The sequence below is a fragment of the Conger conger genome, chromosome 12 (assembly GCF_963514075.1).
Source record: "Conger conger chromosome 12, fConCon1.1, whole genome shotgun sequence".
Lineage (NCBI taxonomy): Eukaryota > Metazoa > Chordata > Actinopteri > Anguilliformes > Congridae > Conger > Conger conger.
The window spans coordinates 8146626-8163837 of NC_083771.1; the positions used below are offsets into that span (position 1 = coordinate 8146626).

A 17212-nucleotide genomic window follows, 5' to 3' on the forward strand; every position below is an offset into this window, starting at 1 on the left:
GGGCTTTGCTCTACTGCCATGTGACTGAGGAAGGAGGAGGTGTATGCATCCATTTTAGAGATATTTACATATGCACACACGCAGAGGGGAAAAAGAGGAGCCTTGAGACTGTGAAACAATGAGACACACTTGTTGTAATGCTCCAAAATCAATGTGAGCGAGTCTCAGGGGTACTTGAGTACTTTTGACTAAGTAAATTGAAGTGCTTTCTTTTTCTTTTTTCATTTTTACCCTTACAAACACAGTATCATGAGTATCGTTTGGGTTACTGTGTTTGTTTAGATAAAAAGTTTGTGAGTCCTAGCTAAGAACAGATCTTTGTCTCATGATTGATGGTAAAGCATGCCACTAACAGGGGTTAGATGATCACCAGGGATGATGGTGGGTTTGCTTTACCAAAAATACTGGCCAGGAGCCGCCACTGCCTTAGACAATCCCCTTGTCAGACCACACTTAACAGTACTGTGTGCAGTTCTGGGGACCACACTACAAGAAAGATATAGAGGAATTGGAAAAGGTTCAAAGAAGGGCAACCAGATTGACTCAATGTATAAAAGGTAAGTTATGAGGGAAGACTTAAGATGCTTCATCTCTTTAAGTTTAGTAAAAGGAGACATAGTGTTTTGATTGTTAATCCCTTTAATGAATTTAAAAGCCTCAAAGTGAACTACAATCAATTCTTCAGAGTGAGTATGGTTAGCAGAACTAGGGGGCATACATGGAAATTGGCAAAGGATAAATTCCGCACAGACAAAAGGAAGCATCAGTTTGCCAGGACATGCAGTGGAAGCAGAAACACTGGAGGGATTTCAAGACCACGCTTAATATGGTGCTAGATACAATTTAGCTTTTAGGCAGACTAAGCAGTAGATACTCATTAGTGGTCGGAAAAGGCGAGCATTGCTGGACTGAATGGCCTGTTCTCAACATTATGCTGTTATGCTCACTTGCGCCATCTGGTGGCACCTGTAGTAGCTGCACAGTATGGTTGTTTCAAAACCGGGACAACAGGATACTGCAAACCCACTGTGATGAGTGGATTTATCATACTGAACAAGCATATTTGCTTGCTAAACTTAGTATAAACTTTGAATATTGTCATGTCACTTTGTAGACAGGTTCTGTGCTAATTTGTAGACAGGTTCTGTGCTAATTTTTGCCTCGTATGCAGACGTGAGGGATGAGAATGAAGGTTAATTCATCGAATCTATTTAAGACGATAACGATTATGGGAACACCAGGGTCATGATCAGCCACACCAAAAAAACGGAGCAAAACGTTGATTTAAACGGTCAAGGATGGACTAACTGACATAGTATGGTTTGCTAGTATGGTGTCTGAGAAGGCGTTCTCCAAGCATAGGCCTACGGGAGCAAACGCACCTCAAAGCCTGTTGCAAAACGTGGCACACCGTTGGGCGGGAACATATCGTACAACCGAGAGACCGTAGCAAAACGTTTTCTGATTGAACATGCCCCAAGGTTTATTTTCACGGACCGTATAATACTTTAATAATACTCCTTAATACTTTAAAGTGACAGGCTCACTCACTTCTGTCTGCTCCAATCAGAAGCATACACTTCTGTGTCGAAGGTGGCCATTTTGTGCCAGAAAACTGACTGTACTGTCAGCTGTCGGAGTATACATTTTTCCCCCGCCGCTTTACAAAAATGGGATCTTAAACAACATAAATACATCAGAACCTTAGCTTAATATACCATTTAAAAGAGGAAACAAATCTATTTCCCATCTGTGAACTATCCACAGCCATCTACATACACATATGACATGGATTTTGGCAGGCAGTTGTTCTCCCTTTGGGATCCTATAAGGACCAGAGTACCCATATCAGTCCACATCAGTGAGCTTCTCCAGCAGCCAATCAGATTACCTTCTGATGTGAGAGCAGTCGGATGCCATCGGGAACAGAGCGCAGAGGACTTTCTGCTCAGAGAAATTATGTCAAAGTGCTTGAAAAGTGTTTTTGGCAGGGATTTTTTTTTTCTGCAGTTATCCAGAATATTTAGGAAGTGACCTTTGACCTTTGGTTTGTCCAGAAGATCCCCAAAGCCCTCTTAACACTGTTCATAACATCAGAATTCACCTATATTAATTACATTATTGTTATTATAGGTGTATTCAACAGCCCGTTTCCTACAAAGAAACGGTACTGCAAAGAAAATGAGCATGAACATGACAGCAGATAAGGTGTCCAATCGGGCGAGGAGGCTAGAGGGCTGGTGATTTTAGCAACGCACCAGTCTGGAAGAAGCAGATCTGACACAGCGCGTTGTCCAGCTCCAGGCTGGCACTCTCTCTGGGATCTGATCCTGTCACCCACAGGATCAGTGTCTATGCTGCTGCTTCACCGGTGGAGGATATCTGATTCTATTTCATCTCCAACTGCTGTGTCTACCTGCAACTGAATTTGATCCCTTCTACATTCCCAGCTGTTAAGGGAGTACAGATGTAAACAACACTTTAACCAACATTATCAAATGGCCCCTTGAATCAAGTGTTTTCACTAGTGACAGCGAGATTTCCAAGCTAAAGAAATCTGCTTTAGTATTCTAAAAATGTATATTCGAGTTTATAGCTGTTCTTTTATGTAAAAGCCAAACATGATTCAACTACAGGTCTTATCTTTTATCCCAAAGCTCAAATAACAGCTGTTGAAAGAAGATTTGAATGCTGAGAAATGTGGCAGTCCTCCAGGTAACTGCCAGCATGTCTGCTCAGATGGGTTAGGTACAAAATAAAAACAGCTGGAACCTCAGTTGTCCAAAACTTCTTCCACTTAGCAGATAAATTATCCAAGCCTACAGTGCCATCTAGTGGTGATGCACTGAAATAAGATTCAACTGTTCCTGAGAACTGTATTATGCCTGCACTAATATTTTGCATTTTTTGTCACTGGTTGCACTCACCTCAGAGTAACAATTTAAAAAAGCCACATGATGCAGGTTTTACATATGCATTTCATCTGAAAGCAATTTTCAAACAGGTGTCTGCTTGCTTGATTCCATGTCCACCCTTCTAAGAGTTAGCCCAGTTTTGGGACACCTGCACAAATTTGCAGGGACTTTTTAACAGGCCACACAGACCCAGGATCATTCCACAAAGTACTTAAAACCCGACCATGTCTGATCCACAATGACACACAGGTTTTCTGCCTGAACGCACCAATTTATTTACAGTATTGGATTGTATACGAGCAGTTGCAAAATGTTCTGGAATAAAAACACACCTCAAATAGAGAGCCCTTCAGTGTTACATATTGTGTGAAGGGTGGGTGATACACACACACATACACAGCTTCAGCATAGGTAAGTCAATGTGCAGGTACACATCTTGTTAGGTATATCACATTGTGGGTTTTTTTTTTTTACTTAACAGTCACCATGGGGTGTATAGGCCATCTCTGTTTTCTTTAATCACACCTGATGGGTGTAGTAAACAACCAAGCATAAGAGGCCATGGGAAATTCTTCAGGGAAAAAACATCACTGATATGTGTGCTGATAAGACACCAAATTAGCAATGGGACAGTACTCATATACCGATATACCGATATATAAAATTCACTGAAGAAACGGCCACATACATTAATATAATTTTGGCCAGGATAATCATGGTACTACATGTTCATACTGTCCCACGCCTACAGGCAATCAAACTGTGTAATCAGTGTAACATTTTTCATTACCGTAATTACCAGAATAACTATTCTTAATACGCTTAAAAAATGTGATTTGATAGATTGTGCAACCTTATACCCGATTGGGTGCATGTTCTACACCACTGCCACACTGGGACCAATCAGGACACTACTGCAGTTAACACCCCCCCACTGGATAAACCGCCTTCTGAAGCAGCCTTAGGCTCCGCCTCATCCCCCAGCAACCAATAGGGTTCTTCAGAGGGCACTCATGAGCATGACTGACAGCCACGGCTTTAATGGTGGAAAGCCCGCATTTTTCATCTTCAGTTTTTATTTTTATTTTTTTGGGGGGTTTTTTTACACAAAAAGTTTGGCGAAAGATTCTTAACAATAAAGCTGTGATAAAAAGTCATTGTTTGAGCCTGCTTCAGGTTCAGCTTCAGAGTATTCAGGTTTAGGGGTGGGAGGGGGAGAGTGAGAGAAATTCCGGTCACGAAAAAAACAGCAACCACCCCCCTCAACACCCCACCCGCCTCAACAACCAATCACATAGTCCAGACCCTCCCTTCTGCAGGGTCACCGGGCAGTGATTGGCAGACGGCTGTCCCAGGCTGCACCTATCACAGCCTCTTCCTCAGCTTGCCCTTCTTGTTGCTGCCGCGGCCGAAGCCGGACCTCTTGACCTCTCCGAGCCGCTGTTGGGAGCGCTTGCGGAGCTTCTGCAGACCGCCGCTCTGGAGGAACTGCTGCTTCTGCTCCTTCTTCCTGCTCTTCAGGATCTGCTCCCGGCTGCGCAGCTCCGACCGCGCCCGCACCCCGCCCGTCTGCGCAGGCTGCTGGGGGCCCCGCCTCCCTCTGCGGCCTGGGGGGGGGAGCGGGGGGGGATGTCACAAAACGCAGGACACACCGCCATAAATACATACACCCTCATCACATTCACATACACACACACACACACCATCATAAATACATACATCCTCATCACATTCACATACACACACACACACACCATCATAAATACATACATCCTCATCACATTCACATACACACACACACACACCATCATAAATACATACATCCTCATCACATTCACATACACACACACCAGCATGCTAACAAGGACACCAAGACACACATATGACCATAAGAGACAGACACAGACAGGGGCACAGACAGGGGCACAGACAGGGGCACAGACAGGGACACAGACAGGGACACAGACAGGGACACAGACAGGGACACAGACAGGGACACAGACAGGGACAGGGGCAGTTTGAGGGTACCCTACCTCCACCTGGTCTCCTCCCCTTTCCTGCCGTCTCTCCATCAGAATCAGAGCCTCCGTCATCCATCTTGTACTTCTTCTTCCATTCCTCATAGCTGCAGGGTTTCAGTCAAAGAGCCAACGGCAACGACATCAACATCCAACCATCCTGAACCAACCGTGACAATATCAACATCCAACCATCCTGAACCAACCGTGACAATATCAACTTCCAACCATCCTGAGCCAACCGTGACGATATCAACACACAACCACCCTGAGCCAACCATGACGATATCAACACACAACCACCCTGAGCCAACCATGACGATATCAACACACAACCACCCTGAGCCAACCATGACGATATCAACACACAACCACCCTGAGCCAACCATGACGATATCAACACACAACCATCCTGAGCCAACCATGACGATATCAACACACAACCATCCTGAGCCAACCATGACGATATCAACACACAACCACCCTGAGCCAACCATGACGATATCAACACACAACCATCCTGAGCCAACCATGACGATATCAACACACAACCATCCCAAAATCAAAACTCAGATTAGGTTACTGTCACACAATTCAGATAAAGGGCCTGAACTTCCTGTTCTTCTCCATCCGAGCCACAGCGGGTCTAAATCATCGCCGTCAGGTATGACTGGCACAACAGCGCATAGGAAAGAGGATACAAGTTCTTCTTCTTCTTCTTGCCGCTGACCACCTGCCCACTCTCCGTCCTCAGTCTCTTCTTCTGGTCCTCTTTTCCTGTGTCCCGCACAAATCGCTTTTTCTTCCGGTCCCTGGGGGAGAGGGAGGCGAGCTTTACTGGGCAGCCTTTCACAGCAACAGAATTCAGTCAACCACACAATCAAATCGCCTGACCCATAATGAGTGGGGGAAAAGGGAGAGAAAGAGTGTGTGAAAGGAGAGACACAGAAATAAATGGAGACGGACTGGAGGGGATGTGGAGCCCCGGGGCATGCTGGGGAACGGGCCGCGGCTCTCACCACTTCATCATGCTCTTGTGCTGGTTCAGCTGCTCGCCTTCGTCCCCCATCAGGTCCAGCACGGCGGAGGAAGCCTGCAGCTCGAACGCGCTCCCCTCCCCTCCCAAACTCAGCCTGGGGGAAAGGGAAGATGCATGCTCTACATCAATCAATACACCCGTACCCTAACCCTCCCCTCCCAAACTCAGCCTGGGGCACAGAGTGCATACTCTACATCAATCAAAACACCCGTACCCTAACCCTCCCCTCCCAAACTCAGCCTGGGGCACAGAGTGCATACTCTACATCAATCAATACACCCGTACCCTAACCCTCGCCTCCCAAACTCAGCCTGGGGGACAGAGTGCATACTCTACATCAATCAAAACACCCGTACCCTAACCCTCCCCTCCCAAACTCAGCCTGGGGCACAGAGAAGATGCGTGCTCTGTACACTGTACAGCTCATCTTCAGAGATTTAACCCTCTTTAAAGAGAGATTTAAACATCCACCCTCTTCACAGATAAAGACTGCATATCCACACACCTTAACCCCACATCCACACACACACACACACACCCTCTACAGAGACTGTACACCCAGAAGCTAGGCACCGTAGCGTGGCTCGTACCCTCTCTCTGAGTTGAAGTCTTTGGGTCTGTAAGGGATGTAGAACTCTTCCTCGCGGCCGGAGACCCTGTTCTTCTTCTTTGCCCCGGTCACCTCCCCCTCCCCCTCCCCCTCCTCTGACTGTTTCTTCCTCTTCCCCCCCACCACACTGGAAAACACCCCCTGCAGGAAAACGCCACACCATTAATCAGGGTTCAAACTGCACATGTAACACAAACAGCAAGGCCATTCAGCACTTCTCCATGAACTCACAAAGAATCAGACCTGGGTCAGATACTTCACTGTTTTGGATTCAAATGCTTTTCTGCACTCGATTGATCTTGCCAGGTACAAGGTGGACAACCAGGAGAACCAGAAGGTGGGTTTTGAGAGTACAAAGGATCTCTTATATTCCACTACAGCAGACAAGCTCGGTAAAGTGCAGAAATGCATTTGAATCCAAAACAATTACATTTTTCACCCAGGTCTGCAGAGTTCAGACTTCTCAAAGACTGTAATACTGAACTAATGATCTCATGATGGCATTCCAGGGGTGGGAGGTTACCTGGAGGTCCTCCTCCTCGCTCTCGCTCTGTCCCAGCTCCGCGGGGGTGCTTTTGGGCAGGGGGCGGCGGGTCAGCAGGCCCTCGGCCATCCGATCCTCCTTCGCTCGCTGGAACTTGTCCACCAATCGCGTGTCCCGCCCCCTCTTGGCACGCATCACCTCGCTGGCTGGCGTCTTGCTGCTGGAGTTGATCTCGAATATCGTCTGGGTGGGGAGGGGGGGGGTCACCAGGTCACAAAGTTACATTTGGGTACATAGGGGCAGCCTGTAGTCTTGCGCAGGGGTCCCTGAAAGCCAGAGACAGTCCTGGATTTGGCTCCACCCAAACCAATAACTACCCAACAGACACAAAGACAGGCAGGGGAATAGTCTGGAACCAGTTAATACTGAGGCACTACATGACCAAAATCAGTCAACAGCAGCCGGTGCTATAAGGCAGCTATAAAACACAGTCACGGGGACACTGGAAGCCACTTCATGCAGTGCTGTTCTCAACTGTTCTCACCGCTTTAGATTTGTAGCCCTTGATGCTGTCGACCATCTTCAGCCGGTCCAGTTCCATGCTCTCTAACCCTGAGCCTAGAGCGAGACACACACACACGCACGTAAACACACCACAAGCACGTGTAAGGACCACAGTAATCAGATGATCAGTACGTTGTGATGTCATTACTGCATTACGCTTCTTGTGTTCGGGCGATGACATTGCGATGACAGGTTAATCTGATGACTTTGTTGTGATGTCATCTCTGCGTTACGCAGATGATGATGACGACGGTGCGAAGGCAGTTTAATCTCAGCGTGGCGTGAGCCGCGACACTAACTGACCGAGCAGCGGGTGGACGGCCATTCCGGAGAGTTCCGTGTTCTTCACCCTCTTGAAGGACTCGGGCGAGGGGCTGGGCCGGGACTTGAGGTACTGCTTGTAGGCGTTCTCCGAGACGCGGCGCAGGTTCTGCAGGTCCAGAGAGTTCTCGTGGGCCGTGATGAGCAGGGCCTCCTCGTCGTCCAGCACGCTCTGGGGCACGCGGCCAAACACCCCGTCAGCATCTGAGGTTTTACAAGAGCAAACACGTCATACACGTGTTAAAAATGTTCTGAGAAACTAAGACAGCTTCATACTTCAAACAACAACAAAAAAAGAATTGTCAAGAACGTGTTTTTCATCCAATAAATGTGAATTCAACTTCGTACTACAGCGCAAATGAAAAACTAAGAAATACTTCATAAAAAGCATTAGTACTCTTAAAAATTCAAGAAACTAGCTGTGACAGGCTGGTAGGAGTCTGCTGTGCAGTCCGGGGTGGGTACCTTGTGGATGTTCGGGCAGGGCGAGCTGTACCGGACGACCCAGGAAGAGATGGAGGTCGTAGACGAAGGGCACCTCGTCGGAGCACACCAGGCTGTAGGCCGTCCCGCTCCTCCCAGCACGCGCCACTCGACCTGGGGCACAGTGTCCCCGTTAGCCCCCGCAAACATATCCCCCCCTCCAGACCCCATTCACTGCTCCTCCCAGCACGGGCCACTCGACCTGGGGCACAGTGTCCCCCTGTTAGCCCCCGCAAGCATATCCCCCCTCCCCCTCCAGACCCCATTCACTGCAAACAAGCCCCTTCCACAGTCTCTAGACCAGTGGTCCTCACTCCTGGTGCTGGAGAGCCGCAGTGTGTGCTGGCTTTTGTGGTTACTCAGCACTTAATTGATCAATTAAAGCAGTTAATTACACAGTTAACTTACATCACCTGGATTCTTGGGTCTGAATTGGTTCCTGATATTAACGGTACAATAGGTAAGATTTTTGTGTTAAAACATTGTTACAAGACCATTGTAAATCCCTTCCTAACATTGAAAAAGGCTCACTGACATGTTGATTCACCCTCTGCCTGTGTTTATAGTCCTTAAATTCCCCATTTCAAAATATACAGTTGATGGACCGACACTCTGTACCAAAACATTGAACATTGTATAGCTGTACAATAATTCAAGCTTATTGGTTGAAAATTGCTTCAAATTGCCACAGTCAATGGCGTGGGGGTTGGGGGTGGTTCAATGTCAGCGCATTTACAGAGTGATAAACAAGAGTTCTCTTGACCGTTAGAAATCCGAAATGACCTATTATACCTTTAAGGCTAAAATAAAAGCCAGCACACTCCAGGACCGGCGGTGAGGACCACTGCTGTAGACCCACCATACGCAGATACCTCGCTCTCTACACACCCGTTACACTGACAGACCCCGCCCCCTCTCTGACACTAACCCACTCTGTGCAGGAAGAGCTTGGCCTTGGAGGGGAAGTTGTAGTTGATGACGTTGTCCAGCAGGGGGATGTCGATACCGCGAGCCGCCACGTCCGTCACCACCAGCACCATGGCCTTGCGGTGCACGAAGCGGCCGATGTTGATCTTACGCGCCGTCTGGTCCAGCGCGCTGTAGATGTAGGCGCACTCCACCCCCTCTGATGTCAGCAGCTGTGGGCGGGGCATACAACGCTGTGGGCGGGGCTTCACAGAGACAGCTTTTCTTCTTTCGTTGGTTTAGTCTGTAACTATTGTTCATCGCTTGTTTTGTACTTTTAACAATTGTACTTTATATTGTACGTCGCTGGATAAGAGCATCTGCCAATTATTCTATGCGTCACACTACCTCCCAGCCTTTTAAAAGTTACTGCACGCTGATCTGGATAACAGCGTTTGAGCTAAACACAAATTGGCTGATTGACTAATTGACTGAATGATTTCTGACTGGCAAATTAATTGGCTAAGTGACTGACTGAGTGACTAATTGACTGATTGATCGATGTATTAACTGACTGCCAGACAAATTGACTGATTGATTGATTGATTAACTGACTGCCAGACTAATTGACTGATTGGCTGAGCTGACCGTCAGACCGCAGTGACACTCTCCCTGGCGGGTGATTGGTGCAGGGCTCACCTCCTTCAGGTACTCCACGTGATGCTTGGTCGCGGCGAACACCACGGTCTGTTCCTGGGGCCGGAGCACGTTCCGCAGGAGGTGCAGGAGGAGGGCCGGCTTCTCGTCCATGCGCAGGGAGAAGAAGGCCAGCTGCGATTGGACAGGAGACAGGTGGGCAAGTCACATGGGCGAGCAGCAACTAACGACTGACCAATCCCCACTCAGTAACACAGGAAGTACAAGAGCATGTAACACACAGCAAATAAAAGCCTAAAGGATGCACAAGCATGCGACATAGTACACACAAAATAAAAATAAACAAAGCCATATTCACTGAATTCACTTTTTTGAGAATGGAACTCAGTAATGCCTACTTTCATTGTGGAGATGATTTGGATAGGTGGCTTGGGCTTAAAATATACACTTAATTTAGCGCGTGCTGTAATTATCAAATACTCATTCAAAAGTGATTAACCAGTTCTTTTCATTTACACAGGCCTGTAGACTCTGGTCTCCGCTGTTCAGTTACAGTAGGATAAGCGTGACGTTAGAAACAGAGAGCAGGTCTGTCCTACCTTCAGCTGCTCGCTCAGCTTGGTGTCCACGTCCAGACGGAGGAGCACAGGTTCCGTCAGGCCTGGAGCAGAGACGCACAGGTCAGCATTTCCCCACACCAGGAACAGTTCAAATGTAACTTTTTACAATTTTATGACAGTTGATTAGACTAAGCAGGGGACAATCCCCCCTGGAGCAATGGGGGGTTAGGGGCCTTGCTCAAGGGCCTAATAGCTGCACTGATCTTACTGTGCTTATTGTGCTTAACCACTACGCTACAGGCCGCCCCTAAGGTAAATGACTGGGACCGGCAAGTGGTGGTTCGATCCCCGGTGTAGCCACAATAAGACCCGCGCAGCCGCTGGGCCCTTGAGCAAGGCCCTTAACCCTGCATTGCTCCAGGGGAGGATTGTCTCCTGCTTAGTCTAATCAACTGTACGTCGCTCTGGATAAGAGCGTCTGCCAAATGCCATTAATGTAATGTAATGTACTGTCATTGAACCACCAATCTTTCAGGTCTCAGTCAAGCACCTATAGGCTGTAGGCTGATGGCTAACCTCACTTAATTGCATGGATTGACTTGACTGCTAAATTTCCAGCAGTGGAGATGGTACAAGGGTAGGCCCTGATCCCCAAGGCCACTGGCTGAACAGCATGTCGGGGGGGGGACTCACCAGCCCGGGCGAACTCCACCAGCAGTTTGGGCAGCGTGGCAGAGAAGAGCAGGGTCTGGCGGGAGTCTGGCAGCCGGCGGATAATCTCCTGGAGCTGCTCCGCGAATCCCATCTCAAACAGCCTGGAAAAGACGGGAATATTCCGTCAGGCCCCACCGGACAAGAACCCGCTCTGCCCTCGAGCTGCTTAACGCGGGCAACACTGCCGGCTGAACGCCGTTACTACGGCAACGAGGCTCACCTGTCCGCCTCGTCGAACACCACGTACTCCACACTGTGCAGCTTCAGGTTCATCTGCATGACCACGTGCATCAGACGACCCGGAGTGCCAATGATGCTGCGGGCGGGGGGGAGGGAGAGGGAGAGAGAGAGAGAGAGAGAGAGAGAGACGGAGAGAGAGACGGAAAGAGAGACGGAAAGAGAGACAGAGAGACAGAGAGAGACGGAGAGAGAGACAGAGAGACAGAGAGACAGAGGAGAGAGAGAGACGGAGAGAGAGGGAGAGAGAGGGAGAGAGAGACAGAGAGCGACAGAGAGAAGACAGAGAGAGAGAGATTATTTAAGTGAACTATTGAGTGAAAACACACACGTACAGCACTAAATACGAGGGATGCACGATATGAGGAAAATGTGCAATATGCGATAACATTGGTGAATATCACGATGATGATATGATAAATAAACAAATATTGAAATGTGCACAGTTCTAATGTCTTTCTGTTTTAGGTGCACTGCTAACATAGACCCCAGACAATTAATAGCCTATGCCCACTAAATAAAAAAAGATTAAATACATTATATCCAACATTCTTTTATTGAACAAATTGCACATGAACAGCCAATCAATTTAACATGACATAATTTTTTTTATAAATACTACTCATCACAGTTCAAGCAGTCTTTTGCGATGTGTTTATCTTACATGTTCATATCTCGATGACGATAAATATACGATATATCGTGCAGCCCTACTAAACACATGGGTTAAAGGTGTCCCCTGTAAGGAAGAGTGGGCGATTGACAGTACTCACATATCTGGGTTTTCATGCAGAGCTGCGAACTGATCGTCCATGCTGGGGGAAAGAGAGAGCGGTGTCACATTACACTACAGGAGCTCATTACACCCATCAGTACCCATAATGCACCGATTCATCACACCCATGTGTACAAGCAGGCTTCTGTGTTTCTAAACCTGAACCGCAGGAAGTGGTCCAGGATAACGATTATTATTATTATTATTATTATTATTATTATTATCATCAAGTTTACACTTTAGTTCCTTACAAAAACATTCCAGGTGGCTGCAGACTCATAGTTTTTCGTTCCTGAGGAATATGCCTCTCTTCCAAGCCTACTACTTCTACTACAGTGGTCCAGTGTGCAATACAGACACTGGCTTGTGGCCAAGGAGGGTACATATGCTTAAATATCAGTGCTCCTTGAGTGGGAACAGGTGACACAGCCATGACTCCTACTAACCAGGCAAAATGGAATTACCAACATTACACTATAATTCAATCAGCAGACCGCTTTCATCCAAAGCAACATACAAAAGATGTGCATATCAAGGTCATAGAACAAACAACAGAACAGGTTGGAGAAGGTACAATTCACAAACCTGTCACCTCCAAGGATCAGGGCTGTTTTAAGGCCGGCGAACTTGCCTAGCTGCAATGTAATGGAAAACCAAACTCATTACCCCATTATCACATGCAATGTTAGTACTGGCACTCAACACAAGACACTGATAAAATTAGTATTTTTATAATACATTTCCTCCCGAATAGAATACGCAGGAAACAGACAAGTCTTCGTTTTTTTAATACAAGGAAGGCCAAATGCACAAATTAGCACATGGATATTATTTCAAAATAAAAAGGGAATACTCTCAGATACAGATCACGGCACACATCCTGTAAGGTATTTCACAAAGCGGGATTACTGAGTTAGCTGGATAATTGTGCCGAGTAAAACCCGGAACAACTTTTTCTTCTTCAGTCCATGTTCTAGATCTGGGAGTGTTCCAGGTTTTACTCACTGCAGTTATCCAGCTAACTCCATAATCCTGTTTCCTTAAACGGGAGAAAGCAGGATGCTGGCACCTCTTTGGTGAACTTCATGGTCTGTAGCGCTAACTCGCGCGTGGGCGTCAGGATCAGCGCGCGGGCCCCAGTCTGCGCCTGCGGGGCCTTCAGCCGCTCGAACATGGGAATCAGGAACGCAGCCGTCTTCCCGCTGCCGGTCCTCGCCATGGCAACAACGTCCTTCCCGTCCATGATCAACGGAATGGTCTGGGGGTGAGGATTGGAAGGTTATTGCGTTTGAATACGTTTTTGCCGCTATAACATACTTTTCCTCATATTTAACGATGAAGATTACGTCAGACACGCCATTAGCTCACCTTTCTCTGAATAGGAGTGGGAACTTTGTAGCCCTTCTTCATCACCCCTTTGAACACTGGATAACTAAGCCCTGAAACAAGAAATTGCGTTGCTTTTGAATGTCCAGAAACATACTGAAGCTCCTGCGATTCCCAATTCAAAACCACCCTGGCTCTTACCCATTGACTGGAACCCTCCAGACTTTTTCTTCTTCTTGTTCTGGGCCCTGACCAGTTCCCTGGTGTCCGGTTCCACGTCGGAGAGGCCCTCCGAAGCGGCTGGGAAACGGAGCATCTTCCTCTCAGACTAGGAAAATAACCAGAAATTACTAGTGGGAGTTCAGGAATCGAGACATACAGGATAACACCGCAACTCTTACGGTTATGTCAAAAACATCAACAACAACAACTATTAGAACTAGCGAGGGATCTGATCTGTTACTAAATACGTAGCTAACTTACTTGATAGACATACTTTGCTGTCACTAAGTACCTAGCAAAGTACCTATTCCATAGTTCAATACCCATTACGCAGTTCCATGCGATCTAGCCAGGTAGGCATCCCAAGTTATACACCCAGCTATGACCGTGGCTTGCTTGCAACGTGTAGGGACAACCATGTACAACCAAATATCTGTACTGTAACTAGCTCCAACGTTAACTAACCACTTTCTAAACGTTCCACAATAATCGAACTCGTAGACCTCCCAACTAACCCAGCCATCAGTAAACACTGTAAACGGCTTATACAAATACAAATAATAAAAAATTATATTAACTTCTCACCGCGTCATCTTTAATCTGGGCAGCCAGTTCAAATTCGCCACCGTCCGAATCTAAATCAGGTTCCCTTGCTTTACTCCCAGTATGTCGCCTTTTCTTCGTTAGTTTTTTCTTCCTTTGTGCCATTGCAGATCAAGCTTTTTTAACCTCTTACAGCGTATATACAATATATGTTTTCGTTACTGTCGGGTATTGTGTTAAACTCCTTGTTTTCAAATATATTTACTAATAATTCTGCACTTAATTCCGATGACACGACCAGAAGGCAGACATTTTGGAACACGTGTGTTCTTCAGACCCCCACTGTCGCACACCACTGACGTCAGCAGGATTGCCTGCTGAGTACCTCCCTCTATCGTGTTCGGATCCGGTCTCCGAAAGGTTTATTTGGTTCTTCGTTCCGTATTTTTCTGGTTCCACCAATGCCACTGACTTAAGGCTGATTTGCACTACTGTGTTGAATCTACGTACGTGGCCTACGCCATTGTGAGCATTTATACTTGTGCCCTGTGGTGTTTGCGTCGCTCTGCAATTACACCGCCAAAACTCTGGTTGGCGGTGGGGTTTATTTGCCACTGTGTCGAGTTTCCTCCTATACAGTGGCGACTGTAACTATGTTGGAGTTGAAGCTTCAGACCAGTTCGTTTTACTGAAATCACTGCAACGCAGAAAAGACAGAAGACGTCGGGGGAGATTGTGTGTACGACCATTGAACCGATCGAGGCAGGAGGACGGTGAATTTTCTGTGCTTGTCCGGCCACTGAGAGACGTGGATGAGGAAATGCATTTTTAATATTTTCGGATGTCGGCCGGTCGATTTGACGGATTTGGCTAGTCGTCTGCAACCATTTATTTCGCACAAGTGTAAGCACAATATACTCCATTCGCGTTTTAGCTTCAGGTGGAGACCAACCAGGCGTCAAGCACAGTGTCCCCCATAGTTTCAGAGGTCTGTAAAGCTTTGTGGAAAGCACTGCAGCCAGAGTTCCTTCCCTGCCCTTCAGTCGCCCAATGGGAAACTATTGCAGCTGATTTTTGGCGACTATGGAACTTACCGAACTGTGTCGGCAGCGTGGACGGAAAACGCGTGAACATCAAGGCACCGCCGCATGCCGGGAGCAACTACTACAACAACAAAGGCACACTCCATTGTCCTGATGGCTACCTGCGACGCCAGATACCGGTTTACCATGGTGGATGTAGGGGGATATGGACGGGGAAGTGGCGGGGGCATCTTCTGGAACAGCAAATTTGGTTCTATGCTTCTTGTACACAAACTGAACCTGCCCTCCCCAGCCAGTCTTTCTGGTACAGGAGTCAAAATCCCGCATGCAATCGTTGGCGATGCTACACAACAATCTCATGCGTCCCTTTCCAGGTATGTCACAGGCAAAATGTATTTCATGTAATAGTGCTTTTTGTGCTATATATGCAATTTCCCTAAATGTTCTTTATCACGGCTACATTGTCACATAATGATTTCCTAAATACATTTGGCTAAATACTGATGAACATGCACATGGAAAAGCAGATCTACAACTACCGTCACTCCAGAGCCCGGCAGGTGATTGAGAACACGTTCGGCATTTTGGTAATTTCTGCCCGACAAAGCGGTGAACATTGTCTAAGCTTATATCGCTCTGCACAACTTCCTGGCCTACCCTGATGAAGACAACCCTCCCGTGAGCAGATACATCCCTGCTAACTTTGCAGACTCGGACACTACAGAGTCACTTCAGGCTGGCGAGTGGAGAAGAGTGGTGGCAGGGGACGCAGATCTTTTGGAACCTTTCGATCCTCATTACTTTTCGAGGTGCCCTTCCACCGGAGCTGCAACCGGTGTACGGAATGACCTGACGGCCTTCTTTCAATCGCCCCGCGGAACTGTGCCATGGCAGAACAGCATTGTGGAGCAAATAGGCTCCTTGTTGCAGGTTTATGCACTTGTGAATCGCGTTGGTTTCAAAGTGTCTGCTAAATGTCTAAAATGTAAACATTTCAGGCTTGTGTAAATTTGAAATAAAGGGTTATACATTTGAATATCCGTTGGAAGAACAGCGATCACTTTACTCCTGATCAATGCAACAATCATATTTCAGGAAATGTTCCAAAGCTGTATAAAATGCATACCCTGCACTCGGGTGCTCAGTTGTGAATTTTCATTGGCATAGAAAATAGTATAGCACATACTGAGATCTTGCAGAATGTATAGTGATGGCTCATATACAAAAATAGCACCCTTTTCTGTAAAACAATGTGAGGTCTTGTATTTAAAAAAAACTTTTGTCACCATTTGAGCCCTAAAACAAAGGAATTACAGTGCTTAAGAAGAACCTCCCTATGTATATGTATTTATATTTATTATCTATAGTGTCCTTTCCCTTCTATCTTAGAATGAACATTTACCTCCAAGGCAGAGCAAATCATGCAATTAAGACGCTGCTGCCCCCTCCTGGTTACTTGAGGCAATAGAAGGCACTCGGCTGGACGAGAAAATGTTTATTTTTGGAAATATTGAAGAGAAATATCAGGGATTGCCAAATCACCTCAGTATCACCAAAAAAAAAGAAGCATAGATTTCTTCAAAATAGTAAAATTCAGAGACAACCAGCAAAGCGCTGGGAAATAATGACGGAATGTTAAACTATATAACTAAGGTAAAGTTGTAGGCGAGAGCCAAGTAACATGCTAATTTTCTCTAAAACGATGGGGGCAAAATCAACTACTAAATGTTTGAAAACTAGTCTACAAACATCACAAACTCACGATATAGCCATTTCTATCGACAGGTTTAATAAA

The 17212-nt window shown here is 46.7% G+C and overlaps 1 protein-coding gene and 1 long non-coding RNA gene across 2 annotated transcripts; one reads left to right on the forward strand and one right to left on the reverse strand.

The window, feature by feature from the left end:
• Positions 1-3165: 3165 nt before the first annotated feature.
• ddx54 (DEAD (Asp-Glu-Ala-Asp) box polypeptide 54) lies at positions 3166-14859 on the reverse strand. The gene is made up of 20 exons (XM_061263666.1): positions 14417-14859; positions 13811-13937; positions 13652-13722; positions 13353-13541; positions 12869-12918; positions 12282-12323; positions 11492-11587; positions 11251-11372; positions 10597-10658; positions 10040-10171; positions 9363-9573; positions 8417-8548; positions 7934-8155; positions 7611-7684; positions 7106-7309; positions 6563-6723; positions 5953-6066; positions 5635-5745; positions 4949-5040; positions 3166-4522 (listed from the first exon to the last, which is right to left on the reverse strand). Exons 1-20 carry the CDS (start codon positions 14537-14539, stop codon positions 4281-4283), a joined length of 2577 nt encoding a protein of 858 aa, XP_061119650.1. The 5' UTR covers positions 14540-14859; the 3' UTR covers positions 3166-4280.
• LOC133142445 (uncharacterized) lies at positions 14698-16457 on the forward strand. The gene is made up of 2 exons (XR_009710182.1): positions 14698-15791; positions 16127-16457. It is a non-coding gene; the product is annotated as an uncharacterized LOC133142445 (long non-coding RNA).
• Positions 16458-17212: the final 755 nt, after the last annotated feature.

Bases quoted from the DNA above. Each gene is read 5' to 3' on its own strand.
- ddx54 (XM_061263666.1), bottom strand. From the start codon at position 14,539: ATGGCACAAAGGAAGAAAAAACTAACGAAGAAAAGGCGACATACTGGG. The intron at 10,659-11,250 runs GTGAGTCCCCCC...TCTCTGCTCCAG, and splicing joins GGTGGAGTTCGCCCGGGCTG to GCCTGACGGAACCTGTGCTC. The intron at 7,310-7,610 runs GTGAGAACAGTT...CTCCCCACCCAG, and splicing joins AGGGCTACAAATCTAAAGCG to ACGATATTCGAGATCAACTC.